This window comes from Martes martes, assembly GCF_963455335.1.
Source record: "Martes martes genome assembly, chromosome: 1".
NCBI classification, from domain to species: domain Eukaryota; kingdom Metazoa; phylum Chordata; class Mammalia; order Carnivora; family Mustelidae; genus Martes; species Martes martes.
Window position 1 is genome coordinate 113,528,593 of NC_137888.1, and position 20,767 is coordinate 113,549,359.

Consider the following 20,767-nt stretch of genomic DNA (forward strand, 5'->3'; position numbering starts at 1 on the left):
ATGGGAGACTGTGATCAACCAATCTCTTCTACATGACTTTTTCCCAAAAGCACTTAGACCCCCTGATGTGGGCATAAAGAAAGCCAAGTGTTGGACTCAGGCTTTAACAAGTAAGTACCAACCAAACAAAATGGGCAAAAGAGTCATTATTAAATAGATTCTTCTACCTTCCACCCTCTCCCACCATCTTCAGGATCTAACAGTGTTCTCTGCATATATTTTTTTCACTTATTCACAATTCATAGAATTTGTATCTTCTGGCTGATCAGCCTGAGTAAACTAAAGAGGCGAAAACATAACTTGGAAGGTTAGGAATTGGGATGTGAGAGAAGGAAAAGGAATAACATTATTCGTCATAAATACTTGCGTTAGATATTCACAAACCTGGTCTCATTTATTGTAGAGTCAGCAATGACTATTTCTTGATTCTTCTTTCTAACAAAATTTCAATAAAGTTCCTACTGATCCCTTTCTGTGGCCACAAGATTGGTGGAAAAAACTCACCTCTCTGAGATCATAGACCGTCAAAGCTATGGACATGATGGACATAATTATGATGGCAAAAGCATATTCCTTATAGTCTTCACTAAACCACAAACAGACACTGAAGAGTTGAAATATGTAAAATGGATTTAAAACCTGTTGGCAGGAAAACAGAAGACAAAGGGAATAGTCTTCACATTAGCTATTCATTGACTTGTTTGCTTTCATAAATCACCCTATACAATATTCTCATTCTTATTATATTTATTCAGCAATTGTCATATGCCAGGCACTGCACTAAGCAACTTTACCTGAATTTTCTCTTTTAATTTCCATAATTACCTTGTTACCCAGAAGCTATTACTTATCACCATTAAAAAGACGGAGAAGCTGAGTCTCAGACCTTGACAAACTTGCTCAAGGTCATGCAGCTGCAATAGCCGAAGATTAGGACTTGAACCTAGGCAATCTGGCCCTGGAGCACTTACTTTAAATCACTGTTAACCTTATCATTTACAAAGTAGTGTCTCATGGATCCTCATACTGACCATTGCAAGGGTGTCGGGTGTGAATATTACCAGGTCCTGTTTACATGTACTGGCCATAAGAAGGCTGAAGTTAAGACTCCAGGTTTACAAAGTTAAAATGTTCTCAAGTCTGTTGTTCTTTCTTATGACACACCATCTATGATCTTCAAAGCCATCAAAATACCTTAGATTAATGGCTAAGTTGAAGACCACAATTGCTCAGTAGTAAAAAGCCAAGCTGAAAGTGGGAAACTGTCACTGAATATCTAGAACACCGTGGAGAAAGGAGATGCTAACTCCAATAGTCATTAGCCTGTTTTGGCTTAAGACCTTTGTGCCCTTACTCCAATACTCTCTAGTTGATTTCCATTTGTTTAGGATGGTAATATTTTTCCCTGAGTCTGGTTAGGGAAGGAACACACAGAAACATTTCCTTTCAGTTTCTTCTGCTTCCTTCTTTTCCTGAAAGAAAACTTGCTAGAAATATTCATAAAATACCTTGAATTTAGTATGTTTTTTATAAAGGAAGTAGTGAAGTGCAGGAAAAGAACTAGAGTACAGCTGTATGGTTATAGTTTTATAATAATCATGGCTAAATGAAAAATAAGCCCAGTAGTAGAGTCAAAAAGGAAAAATTCAACTCATTAAATGATGTTCAAGTCCTTTTTTCCCTCCCCTACACACACTGAGATGAAGAAAACTAGTAAGTCCAAGCAGATATTTTTCTTCTTATAATTTTAGATGTTGAGGAAATTGTATATTGTTGCTCATAAGAAAAGTTCTGAGTTTTTTAAATTTTTAATTATTATTTCAGTTTCACAAATTTGAGACAGACTAAGAAACATAGGTTTAAAAAGGAAAGAAGGAGAAGAAATGTATGTTTATCCCTTTATAAAAGGATAAGTGGATACATCAGCATCATATCTTATACTGTATCAGGCAACATGTACAAAAGATGGTCCCCAAGAAAAAGAGTAGAAGAGAGATAGGAAGAAACTATACTTTGTACTTTTTTAAATATCCCAAATTACAGTTATGTATTGACAACTAGCATTCTTGATCTTTTAACTAGAACTGAACTCCTTTATTCTCTAGCCAGGACAAAGAGAAAGTACTGATTACCTCCTTAATGAGTAGTTTCCAAATTGGTGTGATTTCAACATCAATAGTATTAGGCCCACATATTAACCTCCTATAGAGAAAGATCATAGATTAGATTAGTTAGTTATTAATAATAAAAATGAAACCCACTTTTTATTTGTTCACAAAAAGTTCTTTTCACTCTCTCACAACCAACAAACCCACCCCCCCCTTGTTACATAATGTCCCCATCCTTTTCAAAATAACTGAGGAAGTGGAGAGTTCCCAAGGCCAAAAACAATAAACTTGATCTTTTCGCATCTGTTGAATTGACTCTTCCTCGGGTCTAAATATTTCCCTGATGGCAATTTGGGGATTTAATTTAGCCATTGCCTCATTAAAGTAGTTTCAAGATTGGCACTCTCTCAACTCTGTCCCCAACTTTGGCTCTGTGGATGTGGGATGGAGGGATAATTACAAGAAAATCGTTTTACCTTCCTACACCTGTTCAGCTCTGGGAAGATGCAGAATTTGTTTTAAGAAAAGATGGGGACATTGGGCTGCAGGCAAGATAGCAGAGGAGTAGGAGACCTAAATATCATCAGGTCCCAGGAGTTCAGCTAGATAGTTATCAAACCATTCTGAACACCTACAAACTCAACAGGAGATTGAAGAGAAGAAGAGCAGGAATTCTAGGAACAGAAAATTGACCACTTTCTGGAAAGTAGGATGTGTGGAGAAGTGAATCCAAAACAACATACAGGAAGATAGACCACGGGGGGAGGGGTCGGCTCCTGGGAAGTGAGAGAGCAGCGGAGCACAAAATCGGAACTTTTAGAAGTCTGCTCCACTGAAGGACATCCCTCCAGAAGCTCAGCAGGGGGTGGAGCCCTTGTGGGGACAATGTGGTCTCAGAACCCTTAGGGTCACAGAGAGACTGGGGGTGCCTGAGTGTGGCAGAGCCTCCAGGTATCGGAGCAGGGAAGCCAGCTGCAGAGAGGGAGATGAAGAGAGGTCTCTCAGCTGGAGGTTACCTTAAACTGTGATCCAAGGCACAGTCGGGCCACTGCTCTTCAAGCAGGGATCCCACAAGTGGCAGATCTGGAGAGAACCCCTCCTTCCTCCTCTGAGAGGAGCAGTGCAGGAGAACACTGCAGGAATCTGCTGGGTTTGGAGACTCCAAACGGGGTTGTGCACCATGCATAGAAATGCTCAGTCACAGGTCGGGTGAGTACGGAGCACAGCCAGGGATCAAGGAGAGGGAGTGATTGACTGCTTTTCTCTGAGGGCGCACTGAGGAGTGGGGCCCTGAGCTCTCTGCTCCTCTGGGCTGGAGATTGGGAGGCTGACATTTTCATTCCCATCCTTCAAAGCTCTATGGAAAGCATTCAGGAAACAAAAGCTACTGAGAGGGGCACCAGGGTGGCTCAGTGGGTTAAGCTTCTGCCTTCAGCTCAGGTCATGATCCCAGGGTCCTGGGATTGAGCCCCGCATCAGGCTCTCTGCTCAGCGAGGAGACTGCTTCCCTCTCTGTCTCTGCCTGCCTCTCTGCCTACTTGTGATCTTTTGCTCTGTCAAATAAATAAATAAAATATTAAAAAAAAAAAAAAAGCTACCGAGAGTGAACTGAAGGAACAGATTGCTTAGCCTGGCCCCTGGCAAGGGCAGTGCAATTCTGCCTCGGGCAAAGACATTTGAGAATCACTACAACAGGCCCCTCCCCCAGAAGATCAACAAGAACATCCAGCCAAGACCAAGTTCACTAATCAATGAGAACTGCAGAATTCCAGAGCTAGGGAAAAGCAACACATAGAATTCATGGATTTTTTCCCCATGATTCTTTAGTCTTTCAAAGTTAATTTTTTTTAAGATTTTATTTATTTATTTGACAGAGAGAGATCACAAGTAGGCAGAGAGGCAGGCAGAGAGAGAGGGGGAAGCAGGCTCCCCGCCGAGCAGAGAGCCTGACGTGGGGCTCGATCCCAGGACCCGGGGATCACGACCCGAGCCGAAAGCAGAGGCCCCAACCCACTGAGCCACCCAGATGCCCCCAAAGTTAAATTTTTAAAAATTTTTTTCTTATTCTGTTTTTTGAATTTTTCTCTTTCTTATTTTTATGTTTTTTAACTATTTTATCTTATCAATACCTTTTAAAAATCTTTTTAAATTTTCATTGTTATAGTCATATTTTATCCCTTCATTGTATTTAACCTTATTTTTTGTACACATTTAAGATTTTTTTTTCTTTAAAATTTTGGGATACAGTTTCTTCTAATAGATCAATATATACCCTAAATCTAGCACATGGCTTTGTTCTAGTCTCCATTCTGATCACATTCTTTCCTCTTTTTTCTTTTTTTCTTTTAACCAACTTCTTATCAGCTCCTTTTTTAAAATCCTTTTTAATTTTCATCTTTACAGTCATATTCCATCCCTTCATTGTGTTTATCTTATTTTTGTATATAGATAAGTTTTTCTTTCTTTAAAATTTTGGGAGGTAGTTTCTTCTAAGAGACCAAAATATACCCAAAATCAAGTGTGTGGCTCTATTCTATTCACCAGTCCAATATACATACATATATATTTTTCTTTTTTTCGCCCTTTCTTCTCCCCACAGTTTTGGGTCACTTCTGATTTGGTTAGTGTATATTTTCCTGGGGTCATTGCTACCTTATTAGCATTTTGTTTTCTCATTCATCTGTTCTTATCTGGATAAAATGACAAGGTGGAAAAACTCACCACCAAAAAAAAAAAAAAAAAAAAAAGAACAAGAGGGAAGTACCAATGGCTAGGAACCTAATCAATACAGACATTAGTAATATGTCAGAACTAGAGTTAAGAATGATGATTATCAAAGTGCTAGCTGGGCATGAAAGAAGCATGGAAGATATTAGAGAATCCCTTTCTGGAGAAATAAAAACCTTTTCTGGAGAAATAAAAGAACTAAAACCTAACCAAGTTGAAATTTTTTAAAGAAGCTATTAATGAGGTGCTATAAAAAATGGAGGCTCTTACTGCTAGGATAAATGAGGTAGAAGAGAGAATTAGTGAAATAGAAGACCAAATAATAGAGAATAAGGAAGCTGAGCAAAAGAGAGACAAACAACCACTGGACCATAAGAGAAGAATTCAAGAGATAAGTGAAACCATTAGACAAAACAATATTAGAATAATTGGGATTCCAGAAGAAGAAGAAGAAAGAGAGAGGGGGGCAGAAAGTATATTGGAGCAAATTATAGCAGAGAATTTCCCTAATTTGGTGATGGGAACAAGCATCAGAGTCCAGGAGGCACAGAGAATGCCCCCTCAAAATCCATAAAAATATGTCCACACCCCATCATCTAATAGTGAAACTTACAAGTCTCAGTGACAAAGAGAAAATCCTGAAAGCAGCTCAGGACAAGAGGTCTATAACATACAGTGGTGAAATTATTAGACTGGCAGCAGACCTATCCACAGAGACCTGGCAGGCCAGAAAGGACTGGCATGATATAATCAGAGCACTAAATGAGAAAAATATGCAGCCAAGAATACTATATCCAGCTAAGCTATCATTGAAAATAAAGGAGAGATAAAAAGCTTTCAGGACAAACAAAAATTAAAAGAATTTGCAAACACCAAACCAGCCCTACAGGAAATATTGAAAGGCATCCTCTAAGCAAAAAGAGAGCCTAAAAGTAACAAGCCAGAAAGGAACAGAGACAATATACAGTAAGAGTCACCTTACAGGCAATACAATGGCACTAAATTCATATCTTTTAATAGTTACCCTGAATGTAAATGAGCTAAATGCCCCAATCAAAAGACACAGGGTATCAGAATGGATAAAAAACAAGACCCATCAATATTCAATCTACAAGAAACTCATTTTAGTCCCAAAGACACCTCCAGATTTAAAGTGAGGGGGTGGAAAACAATTTACCATGCTAATGGACATCAAAAGAAAGGTGGGGTGGCAATCCTTATATCAGATAAATTATATTTTAAGCCAAAGACTATAATAAGAGATGAGGAAGGACACTATATCATACTTAAAAGGTCTGTCCAACAAGAAGATCTAATAATTTTAAATACCTATGCCCCTAACATGGGAGCAGCCAACTATATAAACCAATTAATAACAAAATCAAAGAAACACATTGACAATAATACAATAATAGTAGGGGACTTTAACACCCCCATCACTGAAATGGACAGATCATCTAAGCAAAAGATCAACAAGGAAATAAAAGCTTTAAATGACACACTGGACAAGATGGACATCACAGATATATTTAGAACATTCCATCCCAAAACAACAGAATACACATTCTTCTCTAGTACACATGGAACTTCTCCAGAATAGACCATATCCTGGGTCACAAATCAGGTCTCAACCATTACCAAAAGATTGGGATCATTTCCTGCATATTGTCAGACCACAATGCTTTGAAACTAGAACTCAATCACAAGAGGAAAGTTGGAAAGAACTCAAATACATGGAGGCTAAAGAACATCTTACTAAAGAATGGGTCAACCAGGAAATTAAAGGAGCATTTTTAAAATTCATAGGAACAAATGAAAATGAAAGCACAACTATTCAAAATCTTTGGGACACAGCAAAGGCAGTCCTGAAAGGAAAGTATATAGCGATACAAGCCTTTCTCAAGAAACAAGAAAGGTCTCAAGTACACAACCTAACCCTACACCTAAAGGTGCTGGAGAAAGAACAACAAAGAAAGCCTAAACCCAGCAGAAGAATAGAAATAATAAAGATCAGAGCAGAAACCAATGAAATAGAAACCAAAAGAACAGTAGAAAAAATCAACAAAACTAGGAGCTGGTTCTTTGAAAGAATTAATAAGAGTGATAAACCTCTGGCCACACTTATCAAAAAGAAAAGAGAAAGGACCCAAATTAATAAAACCATAAATGAAAGAGGAGAGATCACAACCAACACCAAAGAAATACAAACAATTATAAGAATATATTATAAGCAACTATACACCAGCAAATTTGACAATCTGGAAGAAATGGATGCATTCCTAGAGACATATAAACTACCAAAACTGAACCAGGAAGAAGTATAAAACCTGAACAGACCCATAAACAGTAAGGAGATTGAAGCAATCATTAAAAATCTCCCAGTGAACAAGAGCCCAGGGCCAGAGGGCTTCCAGGGGAATTCTACCAAACATTTAAAGAAGAATTAATACCTGTTCTCCTGAAACTGTTCCGAAAAATAGAAATGGAAGGAAAACTTCTAAACTCCTTTTATTTTTTTTTAAGAATTTATTTATTTATTTGACAGAGATCACAAGTAGGCAGAGAGGCAGGCAGAGAGAGAGGTGGGGAAGCAGGCTCCCTGCTGAGCAGAGAGCCCGATGTGGTGCTTGATCCCAGGACCCTGAGATCATGACCTGAGCTGAAGGAAGATGCTTATCCAACTGAATCACCCAGGTGCCCCCAGATTCTGAATTTCTAACAAGTTTCTAGGTGATGCTGATGGCAAGGCTCTAGGTCCCTCCAATTACTAAGAAACGGGGTGGAGGAGAATGTAAGAATCATAGAAACTTAGAACCAGCAAGAACTTTATAGAATCCTCCTCGTTAATAATTAAGCAACCAAATCCAGAGATGAGAGGTTACCCGCTCAAAACCACACAGTGAGATTTTGAGAGATTCTAAACATTCCACACTGTGCCCTTCCTCTTCTTCTTTCACCTCCCATCTGTGTGACCTTGCTTGGGCCATCATACCTCTGTGAGCCTCAGATTTCTCATGTTTTACACTGGGAGGATAAGGACATTTGTTCTACCTCCCCCACAAGGTTGCTCTAATGAAGTGAAATAATATATGTGCATGCATTTAATTTAACCATACTGTATAGAGCATTACAAGGTTTTCTGATATTGACCAGCTAAGATAACTATGCACTGGGCTCTCTATTTGCTAATGGTAACTGTCCTTTGGAGCTGATGTAGATAACAGGAGGCATGGTACCTAATCTCTTGTTCTTCTTTTGTTAGACCTGATCCAAATTTTAGATGTATCTTGGCAGAACTGAGCCAGTCTTCCAAACAACTGAAATAACAATAATGAGAAAAACATATTTAGAAATAATATTTTTGAGATAAATTTCTCTCTTTTGAATGAAACTGCCAAAACAACTTACCCAATTTTCTGGAACTGTCCTTCTAAGTTGTTCCAAACATATCTTATTTTCTGCACTTTTATGCATCTCACCTGCAAAAGAAAAGTACTAAGAAAGTCTCTAGTTTAAGGATTTGTAAATACATTGCAGTTCAGTAGCTAAAGAAGCATCTGGGGAAGAAGCAAGGATAGAGCCCTAATATAATTCAAATGATCCTTTCCTAACTTACGTCAACCTTCCCTAATAACACAAATGGCCTTCTTTATTAGAAGTTATCATTCAGTCAGTGTGTATCATGGGTCTACTATATGGATAAGCATGTGACTAAAACTTAGTCTCTGCATTCCACTATTTGATAACCCAACAAGGGAAGAAAATGTTACAAATGAGAAAACTGGGGACACCTGGGTGGTGCAGACGGTTAAGTGGCCGATTCTTGGTTTTGGCTCAGTGCGTGATTTCAGGGCCCCGATCTCAGGATTATGAGGTGGTGGAGTCCCAGGTAGAGCTCTGCACTGAGCTTGGAGTCTACTTGAGATTCTCTTTTCCTCTCCCTCTGACCCTCCTTCTTCTGCTCATACATTCCCTCTTTCTCTCTCTTTCTCTTCCTCAAATAAATAAATAAAAATCAATCTCAAAAAAACAGAGAGAGAAAACTATACCATACAGTCAAACATATACATGTCAAAGAAATAAAAATACAATAAAGTAAAATTTGTAGTACTGAAATGTAGAAATACAGAGAGGACAGATGTCTGAAGTCATCATGGAGGAGATGACGTCTGAGTTGCAGCCCTGAAGGGTTAGAAGACTTTTGCTCAGATGAGAAGGAAAGAGGGCATTTCAAAGAGATTATGCACAAGTTAGTCATGGGGAGGGACAAATGAGTGGGCCCATTTGACTAGGACTGGAGAATGAGTCTAGAAAGGTAAAGATAAATAAATAAAGAGCGTACAGCCTTAAATGCTAGGGTGAGGTATCTAGGGCATTTTCTTGTAGGCAATGGACTTTCAGAGAGAACTACAGAGGAGACAATGACAAAGATTAGACAGAGAGCAGTTTCTAGAAGACAGTGAGCAGGCTATTGCAAGAAAATGTGCTCCAGGAAGTCAGGGTCTAAGGGTGTGGGCAGTAAGAAGGGAAAGTAAGGTTCATGCTGATGGCAATTAGGCATTCTTGTTTCTGAATTTCTTTAAGCAACTTTATATGCACATCTGAATCTCTGTCACCTGGTGATGTAACTGATGCAACTGAGCACAAAGTGAGACTGTCATACGGTTATGGAGCCATGCTTATAACTTCATTTTGCCCACTGGAAGTAACTAGCAAGCTTTGAAAAATACTAATGTCAGGTTCCAACCCCAGGTGATTCCTATTTCATTTGTCTGGGTTGCAACCTGGCCATAAATATTCTTAAATTTTCTTCAGATAGTTCTAATGTACAAAGTCGAGAAACGGTGTTCTTCCTTTTACAGCTTCTCTGATAATTGTGTCCTTGAGAAATTCAAGTAAATTTTTCTACATGAATCAATTGAGGCAATTGGGCCAATTAGCCACCGCAGCTCTTCTGAGTATGTTCTATACCCATGAATAGGATAGTCCATATAAAGGTTAGATAAATTCTAGAAGTGGGTAGAGCATATAGCTGAAATATAATAAGGGTTCAACACATTTTTTTTTTTGTAAATAAGTGAATGAATGCTTTGTACAACAACATGACAACTAGAAATAGAGGTTAAATCCCTAAGCTCCAACACCTAGGTTACACTAAATGAATCTCAACACCATTCAATAAATTCATGTGTGTACACATGGATGTGCGCGCACACACACACACACACACATTCGTAGTTACCCAGTAAGAGTGTTAAATGCTGTATGTTTTATTTTACAGAATGGACTTATTTCAGCAAGATTGGTTGCAAAATAATTTTAAAAAATAAATCCTAGTGGCGCCTGGGTGGCTCAGTGGGTTAAAGCCTCTGCCTTCGGCTCGGGTCGTGTTCCCGGGGTCCTGGGATCAAGCCCCACATCGGGCTCTCTATTCAGCAGGGACCCTGCTTCCTCCTCTCTTTCTCTCTGCCTGCCTCTCTGACTACTTGTGATCTCTATCTGTCAAATAAATTATAAAATCTTAAAAAAAATTTTTAAAAATCCCATTTTCCAATTGATATTCAATCTATAAAGTTAGAGTGCACTGCCACTGGAAGGGATTCTTCCTTCACAAGCTTCAGGATAGAGTAAGGAAAAAGTGCGTGAAGGCAGTCAGGGCCCACGTTGGGACTTCACGCTTCCTGCCTCACACCTGCCATTCTTGTTCAGTCCCTGTAATTCTGTAAGCAGAGCTGGACTGTACTCATAGCTACTGTCTGTTGAGGACTTGGGGGCCTTTCACACATTCTCTTTAGTCTTGTTCATCATCCTCTGGCACAACAGGCATTAATTTCACCTTTACTCCACCTTTCATCCCTGAAGTTCATTTTGATTAAATCATTTGCCCAAGAACACACCTATTAAGAAGCCAGGGTCAAATTTGAACTCAAACCCATCTGGCTCCAAAGTCCAGTCTCTCAAAGGATATAATGTTCAAACAAGTCTCAGAAGAAGATCTGAAAAATCCCATCACTGTCAAGATTCAAGCTGAAGAAAGTGAGGGTTGCCTCCTTTATTAATTCCCTAGGTTCAAAATTCTGAGTTAGGACATGTTTAAAGGGCATGCTATGGGAGAATGTGAGGGCCCTGCTCCATTAGGGAGCCTAAATCCACACTGAGATTGAGAAGCTAATAAAATATAAGGGACACAGAACATTAACAGGTGAAGGCAGCAATAACGGAGAATAAAGAGGTTACTGGTAAATTTTACCTCAGGCCAGAAAATAGAAAGCTCCATTATCTCCTGATAATTTCTTTAGTCCATTCCTCACAGAGTGAGAAGAATGATCCCATCAAAGACCTTTCAAATATCTTTAACATTCCCCTAGCAGGAGTCATCTCTGCCTGGAGTCTCTCTGCTTCCTTTATCCCCTTCAGAGGCTCTGGACGCAAGTAAGAGGATGTGAAGTACAATATTTGCATGGGGTGGAGTTTATTTGCCCATTTCCTGGAACTTTAGACCAGGAAATAGTAATTAGGACATCAGGGGTATGCGGTGGGGTGATTGTCATCTTTCTGCTCAGAACCAGGAACCTTGCCTCTCCCCAGGCTTCCTGCTCCTCATTTCTTGTTGGAACACGTTATGAGAGCATCCTGTTTAACAGGTTAAGCACTGGGTTCTCCTTTTGCCTGTGATCCCGCAATGATCCTTAGAGTCTCCTCTCAGCCTGCATTTGCAAGCCTGACAGAGCTCTCTTGCTGCAGTTCTCCAAACTCTCCCTGCAGGGCCTGAATGGTTGTCCTGTCCGTACTGTTGCTCTTCTCACTGTCACCATCAGTAGTGTCATGGCTGAGCCTGTGGAACCTCCTTCACTTTCAGTGAAAGTTTCTGTCCTTTATGATGTAGCTCAGGACAGCTCACAAATCACCTTAACGTCCACCTTCTCATCTTAAGTTTCAACGGCCTGAGAAACAGGCATAGGAGTTATTGCTCTCGTTTTACAAGTAAGAAACTCAAAGCTCAGAGAGGCAGTAATTAGCCGAACTCTCTAAGCCATATGTGGTAAATGAAGATATCAAGCCTGGGGCCAGGGCTTTCCATTTTAAGACCTCTGCCCCTTCTTTACATTTTGATTATTTAAGCATTTCTTCATCTTGTTGTCCACTTATTTGTTTGATGCGATTAGAAAAGGTGGAGGTCAATAACAATCTCAGGTACATAAAATTGATTTGGGATGCCTACGTACCCAGGTGAATAACCACCTGTTAGTTGAAGGTGTTAGTTGAAGGTGTTTGACCTCTTTTGTTTTTGTTTTTTTAGGCAATTAAGAAAATTGGATGATAACAATTGACAATAGAGAAACTGCTCAGCAATTGACTTTTATTATTTTTAAAAATTGACCTTGAGCTCATAAAACTAAACAGCTGTCTACACATATAAAAATTTAAAAGAAAACAGTTGTCTTATAAAATATGCCTTTATTATGAATGTTAGCTACTCATAATCCAAGTAGTATTAATTTAATATGGAGAACAGGGAGTAACCAAATACATTTTTGAAAGAACTCAAAATAAGGTCATTTTTGAAGACATAAGAAAAGACCCTAGGATGTTTCTGGGTGATTACCTTTAAGAGAAACCCTGTTTCATACGTTATCATACAAGGTCTGATGGTATTAAGAGCTAATGTGTACTGAGCATCTACTGTGCACCTGGCACCTTGTTATTCTTTGTATTCCTTAACTTATTGAATGTCATCAATGAACAGTAGAGGTAGGGATTATCATCATCATTCCATACATGAGGAAACAGGTTCAACAGAGCTTAGTAACAGATCCAAGGCTGTACAGTTTAGAAAGATGAAGCTGAGATTTGAACTCAGCTCTGTCTACCTCCAAAGTGCATGTTCTTTATAAAGTTCTATGCATACTGTAGAGGATTGGCACAGTGGAGGATCTAAACTTATATTTCAGGGGAGAAAGATTACATTTCTTTAGCATCAGCAGTTACCATAGTTTACTTACCTTTAGTTCTGGCTTTCTGATGGCTCTATTTATGATGTACTCCTCATCTGTAATGAGAGGGTGGTCAGGAGTGACACCTAACTCGCTGTTTAATGATGACAGGTGGATCCACATTACCTTTTTCCATGAGTAAGTTTGGAATTCATCCTGAGGAAATAGACACCAAAACCCCCATGAAGATGAGAGAAGTCATCAGGCTAAAATTCAACATAGGAAACATCATTTTAATATAATCCTGCAAGTTTATGGTGTTAATAAACATTCTACACAAAATTACATGCCCTTGAATACTAGTAGATATAAAGCCTTGAAGGAAAAAGCCTGTTATCATTTATTGGGGAATCTGGATGTGGATATGAGGCAATGCCCTATATAACAAAAGTCAAGGGTAGGGAGATAGATTCCCAGAAAAGAGCTAGTTTTCCCTCTTACCCTTCAATCTGTGAGACCACAGCCAGATGCAAAATTTCAAAGAAGAAAAAAAAAAGGCAAAAAGCAAGCACTCTAAAGGGCTTCTGCAGGTTTCTGAGGATGGGGAAACCAGATCAATCAAAGCATCCCAGGACTTCCAGACCTAACTTTGATTCTACCTCTTCCAGGACAGCCCCTGTAACACCATTTGGGGGTGGGGGACTATCACTATCCTCGTTCCCAAAGATCCTAACTGCCCTCTCTTGTGCTCCTAATCACTTTCTTTTTTTTTTTTAATTATTGTTATTATGTTCAGTTAACCACTGTATAGTACGTCATTAGTTTTTGATGTAGTGTTCAAGGATTCATTAGTTGTGTACAACACCCAGTGCTCATTACAACATGTGCCCTCCTTAATACCCAGCACATGATTACCCTATCCCCCCAACTCCCTCCTTTCTGAAAGCCTCAGTTTGCTTCCCAGAGTCCAGGGTCTCCAATGGTTTGTCTCCAGCACTGATTTCTTCCCATTAAGTTTTCCCTCCCTTCCCCTGTGGCCCTCTGTGCTATTCCTTATGTTCCACATATGAGTGAAACCATATGATAATTGTCTTTCTCTGCTTGACTTATGGCACTTAGCATAACCCCCTCCAGTTCCATCTTAATCAGTATTTGCTTTGTATTCTCTTAGTTCACCTAGACCATCTGGAAGGTAGAAAACATGTTTTATTGTCCCTTATATCCCTGCCCATGTGGAGAACTGTGACCTGCCCAGTGAAAGTGAATGAAGGGATGTTCGTCCGTGACTGAATGCATGGATTGAAGGCGCCCAAAGGTAACTGTCAAAAGGTTAGCACAGGTAGGATTCAGGAAGGGACCTTCCTTCATGATCTTAACTGAAACCTCTTCCTTTGAAGTTCACTGATGACTTTATCACAGAATAAAACTAGAATGAGTAGCACTGGATTGAGTAACAGGTTCTACAATGGTACCTCAGAGACAGACACAGTAATAACTGTGGTTATTATCTGGAATGAGCAAATTTTTTCTTTTCTTTTTTTTTTCCAGAAAAAACAAGACTGATATATTTTACTATGTAAGCATTAAAAAAGTTTTACTCTTATATGTAAATGACAAGAAAAATATGACAGGCAAGTATTTGTAACATATACAATGAAGGGTTAATACTTTGTTGGTGCAAACTAGAAGACAAACACTGGGAGTAAAACTGAAATAACAATTCAGAAAAGACAAAAAGGTGAAATGTGAATATTGAAGGTTGGGTTAATAAATAATAGAAATCCAGTGAAAACAATGAAGATCCATAGTTTATGTATAAAAATAGGCAATATTTTCAAAATGATAAAGGTATTGTTAGAGAGGCATCCCCACAGGTTAGTGAGGTCTCTTTAACAAAGCAAATTTGACAGTTATATATGATTTATTTTTAAAAATCATATTTATAACCTTGTAATTTTATTTCTAGAAATGTACCCCTAAAGAATAACCATGAACATTTTTAAAAACCCACATTTGTGCAAAAAGATGTTCATCATTTTTACATTAACAGTTTTAAACAACTAAAAACAATGTCAAAGTCCAAAAGAATTCAATGGAATGGGTAAGTCTTATGCATAAAATCCACTAGGATGACTGGGACACCTCAGGAGCTAGGAAGGATGGCAAGGGAAGTCCAGCCTGAAAAATAATTTGATGCCTAAGGAATGTAGATCAGAGCTGGGAATTGTCTCCACCAAACCCACATTTGTGGGGAAGAGTATACCAGCTGCTGCTGCAAAAGGACAAGAGCAGAAGATACACTTGTTGTTGGAGCTAATCTCTTACATTGATTTTCCTCAAGAGAAGCCCACCTCCATGGCTTTGCTCCTTTAGCTTCCTCAGCCTGGATTACACGTCCTTCTTTACTCTCTTTAAGCCTTCATAAGGCTAGCCCCTAACCATCTTATGGGGTCCAGTTCAAATTTCACATTATGGGAACCTCTTCAATTCCTCTTTCCCCTAAAATATCAGGGTACTTGAACCTTTACCTGTCACCTTATCACTCCTCTTGAACTGTGGGTAGGGACTACTTCTGATGGGTATCTGTGTTCAGCCAGGCCTAACACAGCTTCTGAGAGACAGCCAGAGACTAAACCGGCGAGAGAGAGAGAAGTAGGGTAGAGGCAGAAGAGGGGAAAGCAAAGCAAAAGGTATAGGGAGAGAAGGGGGGATGGAGAGGGAAGAGAAAGAAAGGGAAGGAGAAGGAAGGGGACAGACATAAGGAAGGGGGAAAATAGTAGAAATTTGAAAGTTAACGGATTAATTCTAAAAACCAGTAAGTATATAACTAGATTTCTATGAAGTTACCTTCAGAGCCTAAAAATGACAGAAAATGGTTACCTTTCTAATGACTGAGCCACTGAACTGGTGGACATGTTCCAGGTATTGTGGGATAGGCAACAACTCCGTAGGACATATCTTGACAACGATATAGTTCAGCATTATATGACTTTGCCTTTGATCACATCAAAGGGAATATTGTCGTAAGGGGGCTTTGTTTGAATATTTAACAATAAGAAGAAATCATTAACATTTATTTAGCATTTCTGCTCCAAGTAGTACTCCATCAGCAAGGCTCAGGCCAGACCCGTCTGGTATGGGTAGCAAGGCCAGAACTGACACCTGAAGCCAGGTTTTCCTACTCCAAATCTTGACTCCTTCCTCTTTGTTTCAACAAGTTGTCCATGGTTTTTTTGCTCATGTATGAAAATTACCATGAAATCTGCATTATGGAACAAATAGCATCCAGTTTTCCACAATCTCTGCTCTTTTGGCAGCAGAGAATCTGATTCCTAAAACCAAGCTGTCGCCCCTTGGCCCTGTGAGGCAGCAAACAGACCTCTTGATTATAATGCCTAAAAGGGAATGGCGAAGTGGAATACTGGAACTCCCAAGCTCTCCCAGGCCAATGATAATCTAATGCAACAACTGCATGCCTTCATCTAGGTCAGTATGCGACCAAAATTCATCTATAAGCCTCCATCTTATTACATAACCTGTATCATAGTTAAATCAAATGTTGCCTTTATTTCTTACCATCACTCTTAGCCCCCCAACTCCTATAACCCATAATTCTATATAATGCAAATGTATAAATCTTTTTTTTTTTTTGAAAGAGAGAGTGCATGGGTGCGTGTTGGGGGTGGGAGGGGCAGCAAAGCGATCCCCACCCCAAGCTCAATTTCACCACCCTGAAATCATGACCTGAGCCAAAATTAAGTGCCAAATGTCCAACACTTAACCAACTGAGCCACCCAGACCACTGATATAATAAAAACTATAATTCTATAGGTCTAGGAAAGATACCAATAGTGAGACAACTATTTTTCTTAGAGCGGGTAATAATACTGATTTTTCTCACTTATTGCCATGTTAAACACTCTGTAAAATTATTCTTTTTTTTTTTTTAAGAAATTTACCCAACTTTTTAAGAAAAAAAGAACAGGCAAAAAAATGAAGGGGAAAGCGTGTCAGTTGTGAGGTGGTCGCTCTGGTTAACACCAACAGCTTCTCCCGGTTTTTGGTCTGGCGTCACCCAATATGGAAAAAGCATAGGCCCCTTCCTAAATAGATTTCAGGTCTGAACCATCTTGACCATCACTGCAACTCTCTGAGCCTAATTTTCTGCCTCTGGCAAGTGGGGCTGAGAATACCACATGTCACAGGTGCTTGAAGAATTAAATGCAATAACACATAATGCACCTAGCCCCCGGTCTGGCCTGTCGCTGAGTGCAACAAATACTGGTTGGCCTATGGCTCTGCGCCTTATTTTCCACAGCGTGTTGTTTCTGAGAGCTTTCTGTGAATAGGACTTCCTTTTCCCTTTGAGGAAATGTGAGAGTCTCTGAGAGTCTTTCTATTTGTTTTTCCTTTGTGAAAAAGAAGCAGTTTTACCTGGAAATGGCTATTCCACTCCACTCTGTTTCCCAGCTCTCTCAAGCAGTTAATGATCCAGAAGAGACTTAAGTGCACCAGAGGAGCGACCACTTTAAATAACTGCTTTGTAATGCAAATAATCCAAACTGTTTGCTTGGCAAGTCTAGACTTTTAACACCTCCAGGCTCCTTGAGCAGGCTTTACCTTCTTCTTATCAAGAGAATTAACCAGCTCAGTCCCTGAACTTAAAGAGTAGAACTTAAAATAATTCAAGAGTGCATTTCAAAGAACTGAATGTACACAGGGGAACTTTGTTTGACCTAGGTGTGGTGGGGGGGTGGCCAAGGAGTAGGGGAGGGGAAATGGCCACTGGGCATTTTTTAATTTCCTGTGGTCTTGGAATTTCTGGACTTTGAAATGCCAGGCTAACTTTTATATTTGCACAAAGTGAATGGCCTTGCTTATCTTCTTACAACCTTTTGTAATACACATCTGTTGGAATTTCAGAGTAGTGTAATGGTCACTTTAAGTTCATGCCAATGCTGTGACTGACCTTGTGTAGGAGTTTGCTACACAAAATGTACTTCTGAGATTGCCTTAAGAAGAAAAGTGACCCAGGGTGCCTGGGTGGCTCAGTCAGTTAAACATCTGTCTGCCTTTGGCTCAGGTCATGATCCCAGAGTCCCAGGATTGAGCCCTATGGGCTCCCTGCTCAATGGGGAGCCTGCTTCTCCATCTCCCTCTGCCCCTCCCCCTGCTTGTGCTCTCTCTCAAATAAATAAATAAAATCTTTACAAAAAAAATAATAAATAAAATTTTAAAAGATGAGGAAAAGTAACCCATTGCAAAGTTCCAAAGAGATATCAGAATGACAGTATTTTTCATTTGGACGTGGATACATCGCAATGCTAAAAACATAAACTCTAGCTAAGATGAAGTACTTAGAAGATTATGAATAAAGTAATAATAACTTACATTTTTCAGGTTCTTTCTAAAACACTATGCTGTCTTTACAGACCCATGACTTTGGCAAAATATTATTCTTTTTATATTTAATTATCACTTTTTTCTTTCCTTTCTCCTTCTTGGTCATACCCACTGATACTCTTAATAGCTTGACCTAATATTCCCAAAGTTGCTTAGCTGGAAAAAGTTGACATTGGCTAGAATGTAGGATTTAGTTATAAAATAGACAAAGAAAGTTCTGTGCATTGAAGAAATCTCTCACTAATTGTCTCAGTACTCTTGGGACATGTTGCCAGAAAAAGGGGAGAGGTGTAGTGGTATGGAGACAAGACAAAGCAGGGAAGTTGTATGACGAAACAAGAGCTATATCTATGTTTGTATACAGAAAAAAAAAAAAAAGGAAATTCTGAACAATTCAGCATATACTTTTGGGGAGAATAAATATTTTGCTTGTATTCATGATCATTTTCTGAAGGAAGAATGGGTAGTGAGGTAGCTAACTATCCAAAATGTCTGGAGATGCAGGGCATAGTAAGAAGTAACAAATAAAAGGTCAAAATTGATTTTACAAAGTGTGTAGTAACCAAGGCCCATGGAATGACTACACGCCAGGCATGGATTTCATCAAAGCACCTTACATGTACCATCTCATTTATTTCTCATGACAATATGGCAGGTACTATTGTTAGCGCCACTTAACACAAGAAGAGGAAGTAGAGGCAAAGTGAGTGGGGGTGTGCAAAGTAACTTGCCTGTTATGGATTGGTTCCATATGTTGAAGCCCTATCTCCCAGTGTGAGTGCATTTGGAGATAGAGACTTTAGGAAGTAATTAAGATTAAGTGAGGTCATAAGGGTGAGGTCCTAACGCAATAGGTCTGGTGCCCTTACGAGAAGAGAAAGAACCAAACCTCTCCCTCTACCACGTGAGAACACGGAGAGAGGGTATTTGTTCATTTGCAAGCCAGAAGAAAGGGCTCACCAGGAACTAATCCTGCCAACACCTTGATCTTAGAATTCTAGCTTCCAGAACTGTGAGAAAATAAGTTTTTATTGTTTAAGGCACCCCGTCTGTGGTATGCTATTATGGCAGCCTAAGCTAATACATTGCTCAATGTATTAGGTCAAGAGCAACACTGCCAATAAACCCAGGCAGTCAGGCTCCAGATTCCACTCTCCACCGTTTTACACTATTGCCTCTGTGGAGCCTGCTCACTGGCCGGAGGGTAATAAGATCCCCAGTTCCAACTCCAGTTCAGCTCGAAGTTTTTCTTTCACTGCTTACAGCTATGGGACCCTGAACTTTTCTTTAAAGTTCTCTATGCTTCCATCTGTAAAATGGCAGGGGAGGAGGGGAAATAATCTCTACCAGAAAAGACCATGTGAGGCAACATATTTGCAAAGATCTTGCAAACTGTAAATCACGATACAAACGGCCCTGTGTTAGTAATCACAATGGTATGGTACTGGCACAAAAATAAACACATAGATCAGTGGAATAGAATAGAAAACCCAGAAACAAACCCATAGTTATATGGTCAGTTAATCTTCGACAAAGTAGGAAAGAATATGCAATGATAAAAACACAGTCTCTTCAACAAATGTTGTTAAGAAAATGGACAGCTACGTGCAAAAGAATGAAATGACCAATTTCTCACGCCGTACATAAAAATAAATTCAAAATGGATCAATGGCCTAAATGTAGGACCTAAAACCATAAAAACCCTAGAACAGGGAAACCTGGATGGCTCAGTCGGTTAAGCATCTGCCTTCAACTCAGGTCATGATCCCAGGGTCCTGAGATTGAGTCCCACATCAGGCTTCTCACTCAGTGGAAGCCTGCTTCTCCCTCTGCCTGCCACTCTCCCTGCTTGTGTACTCTCTCTCTCTCTCTCTGACAAATAAATAAATAAAATCTTTTTTTTTTTTTTAATCCTAGAAAGAAAGCACAGGTGGAAATTTCGCCTACATCAGCCATAGCAACACTTTTACTAGATAGGTCTTCTGAGGCAAGAGAAATAAAGACCAAAAAACAAAAAAAAAAAACCTATTAGGACTACATCGAAATAAAAACTTCTGCTCAGTGAAGGAAACAATCAACAAAACTGAAAGGCAACCTAGTGGGTGGGAAAAGATATTTGCAAATGACACATCTGATAAAGGGTTAATATTCAAAATATATGAAGAACTGATACAACTCAACACCCCAAAAAACGAATAATCCAATTAAAAAATGGACGGAAGACATGAACAGACACTTTTCCAAAGAGGACATACAGATGGCCAAAAGACAAATGAAAAGATGTTCACATCATTCATCATCAGGAAAATGTAAGTCAAAACTACAATGAGATATCATCTCATACCTGTCAGAATGGCTAGAAAACACAAGAAACAAGTGTTGGTGAGGATGTGGAGGAAAAGGAGTCCTCATACACTGTTGGTGGGAATGCAAGCTGATGCAGCCACTGTGGAAAACAGTATGGCTGTTCTTCAAAAAATAAAAATAAAAATAAAACTACTGTACGATCCAGTAATTGCACTACTGGATACTGACACAAAAAAAATACAAAAACACTAATTTGAAAGGATATATGCACCCTTATGTTTATTGCAG

The 20,767-nt window shown here is 39.3% G+C and overlaps 1 protein-coding gene across 1 annotated transcript in view; it reads right to left on the minus strand.

Moving 5' to 3' along the window:
• ATP13A4 (ATPase 13A4) overlaps positions 1-20,767 on the minus strand; it is a 131,226-nt gene that overhangs the window by 72,504 nt on the left and 37,955 nt on the right. The window contains exons 3-7 of the mRNA XM_080818045.1: positions 12,839-12,985; positions 8,244-8,314; positions 8,072-8,152; positions 2,133-2,202; positions 505-639 (exon numbers count right to left, since the gene is read on the minus strand). Coding sequence (XP_080674171.1) covers positions 505-639; positions 2,133-2,202; positions 8,072-8,152; positions 8,244-8,314; positions 12,839-12,985 — 504 coding nt within the window. The remainder of the gene's footprint in view (positions 1-504; positions 640-2,132; positions 2,203-8,071; positions 8,153-8,243; positions 8,315-12,838; positions 12,986-20,767) is intronic.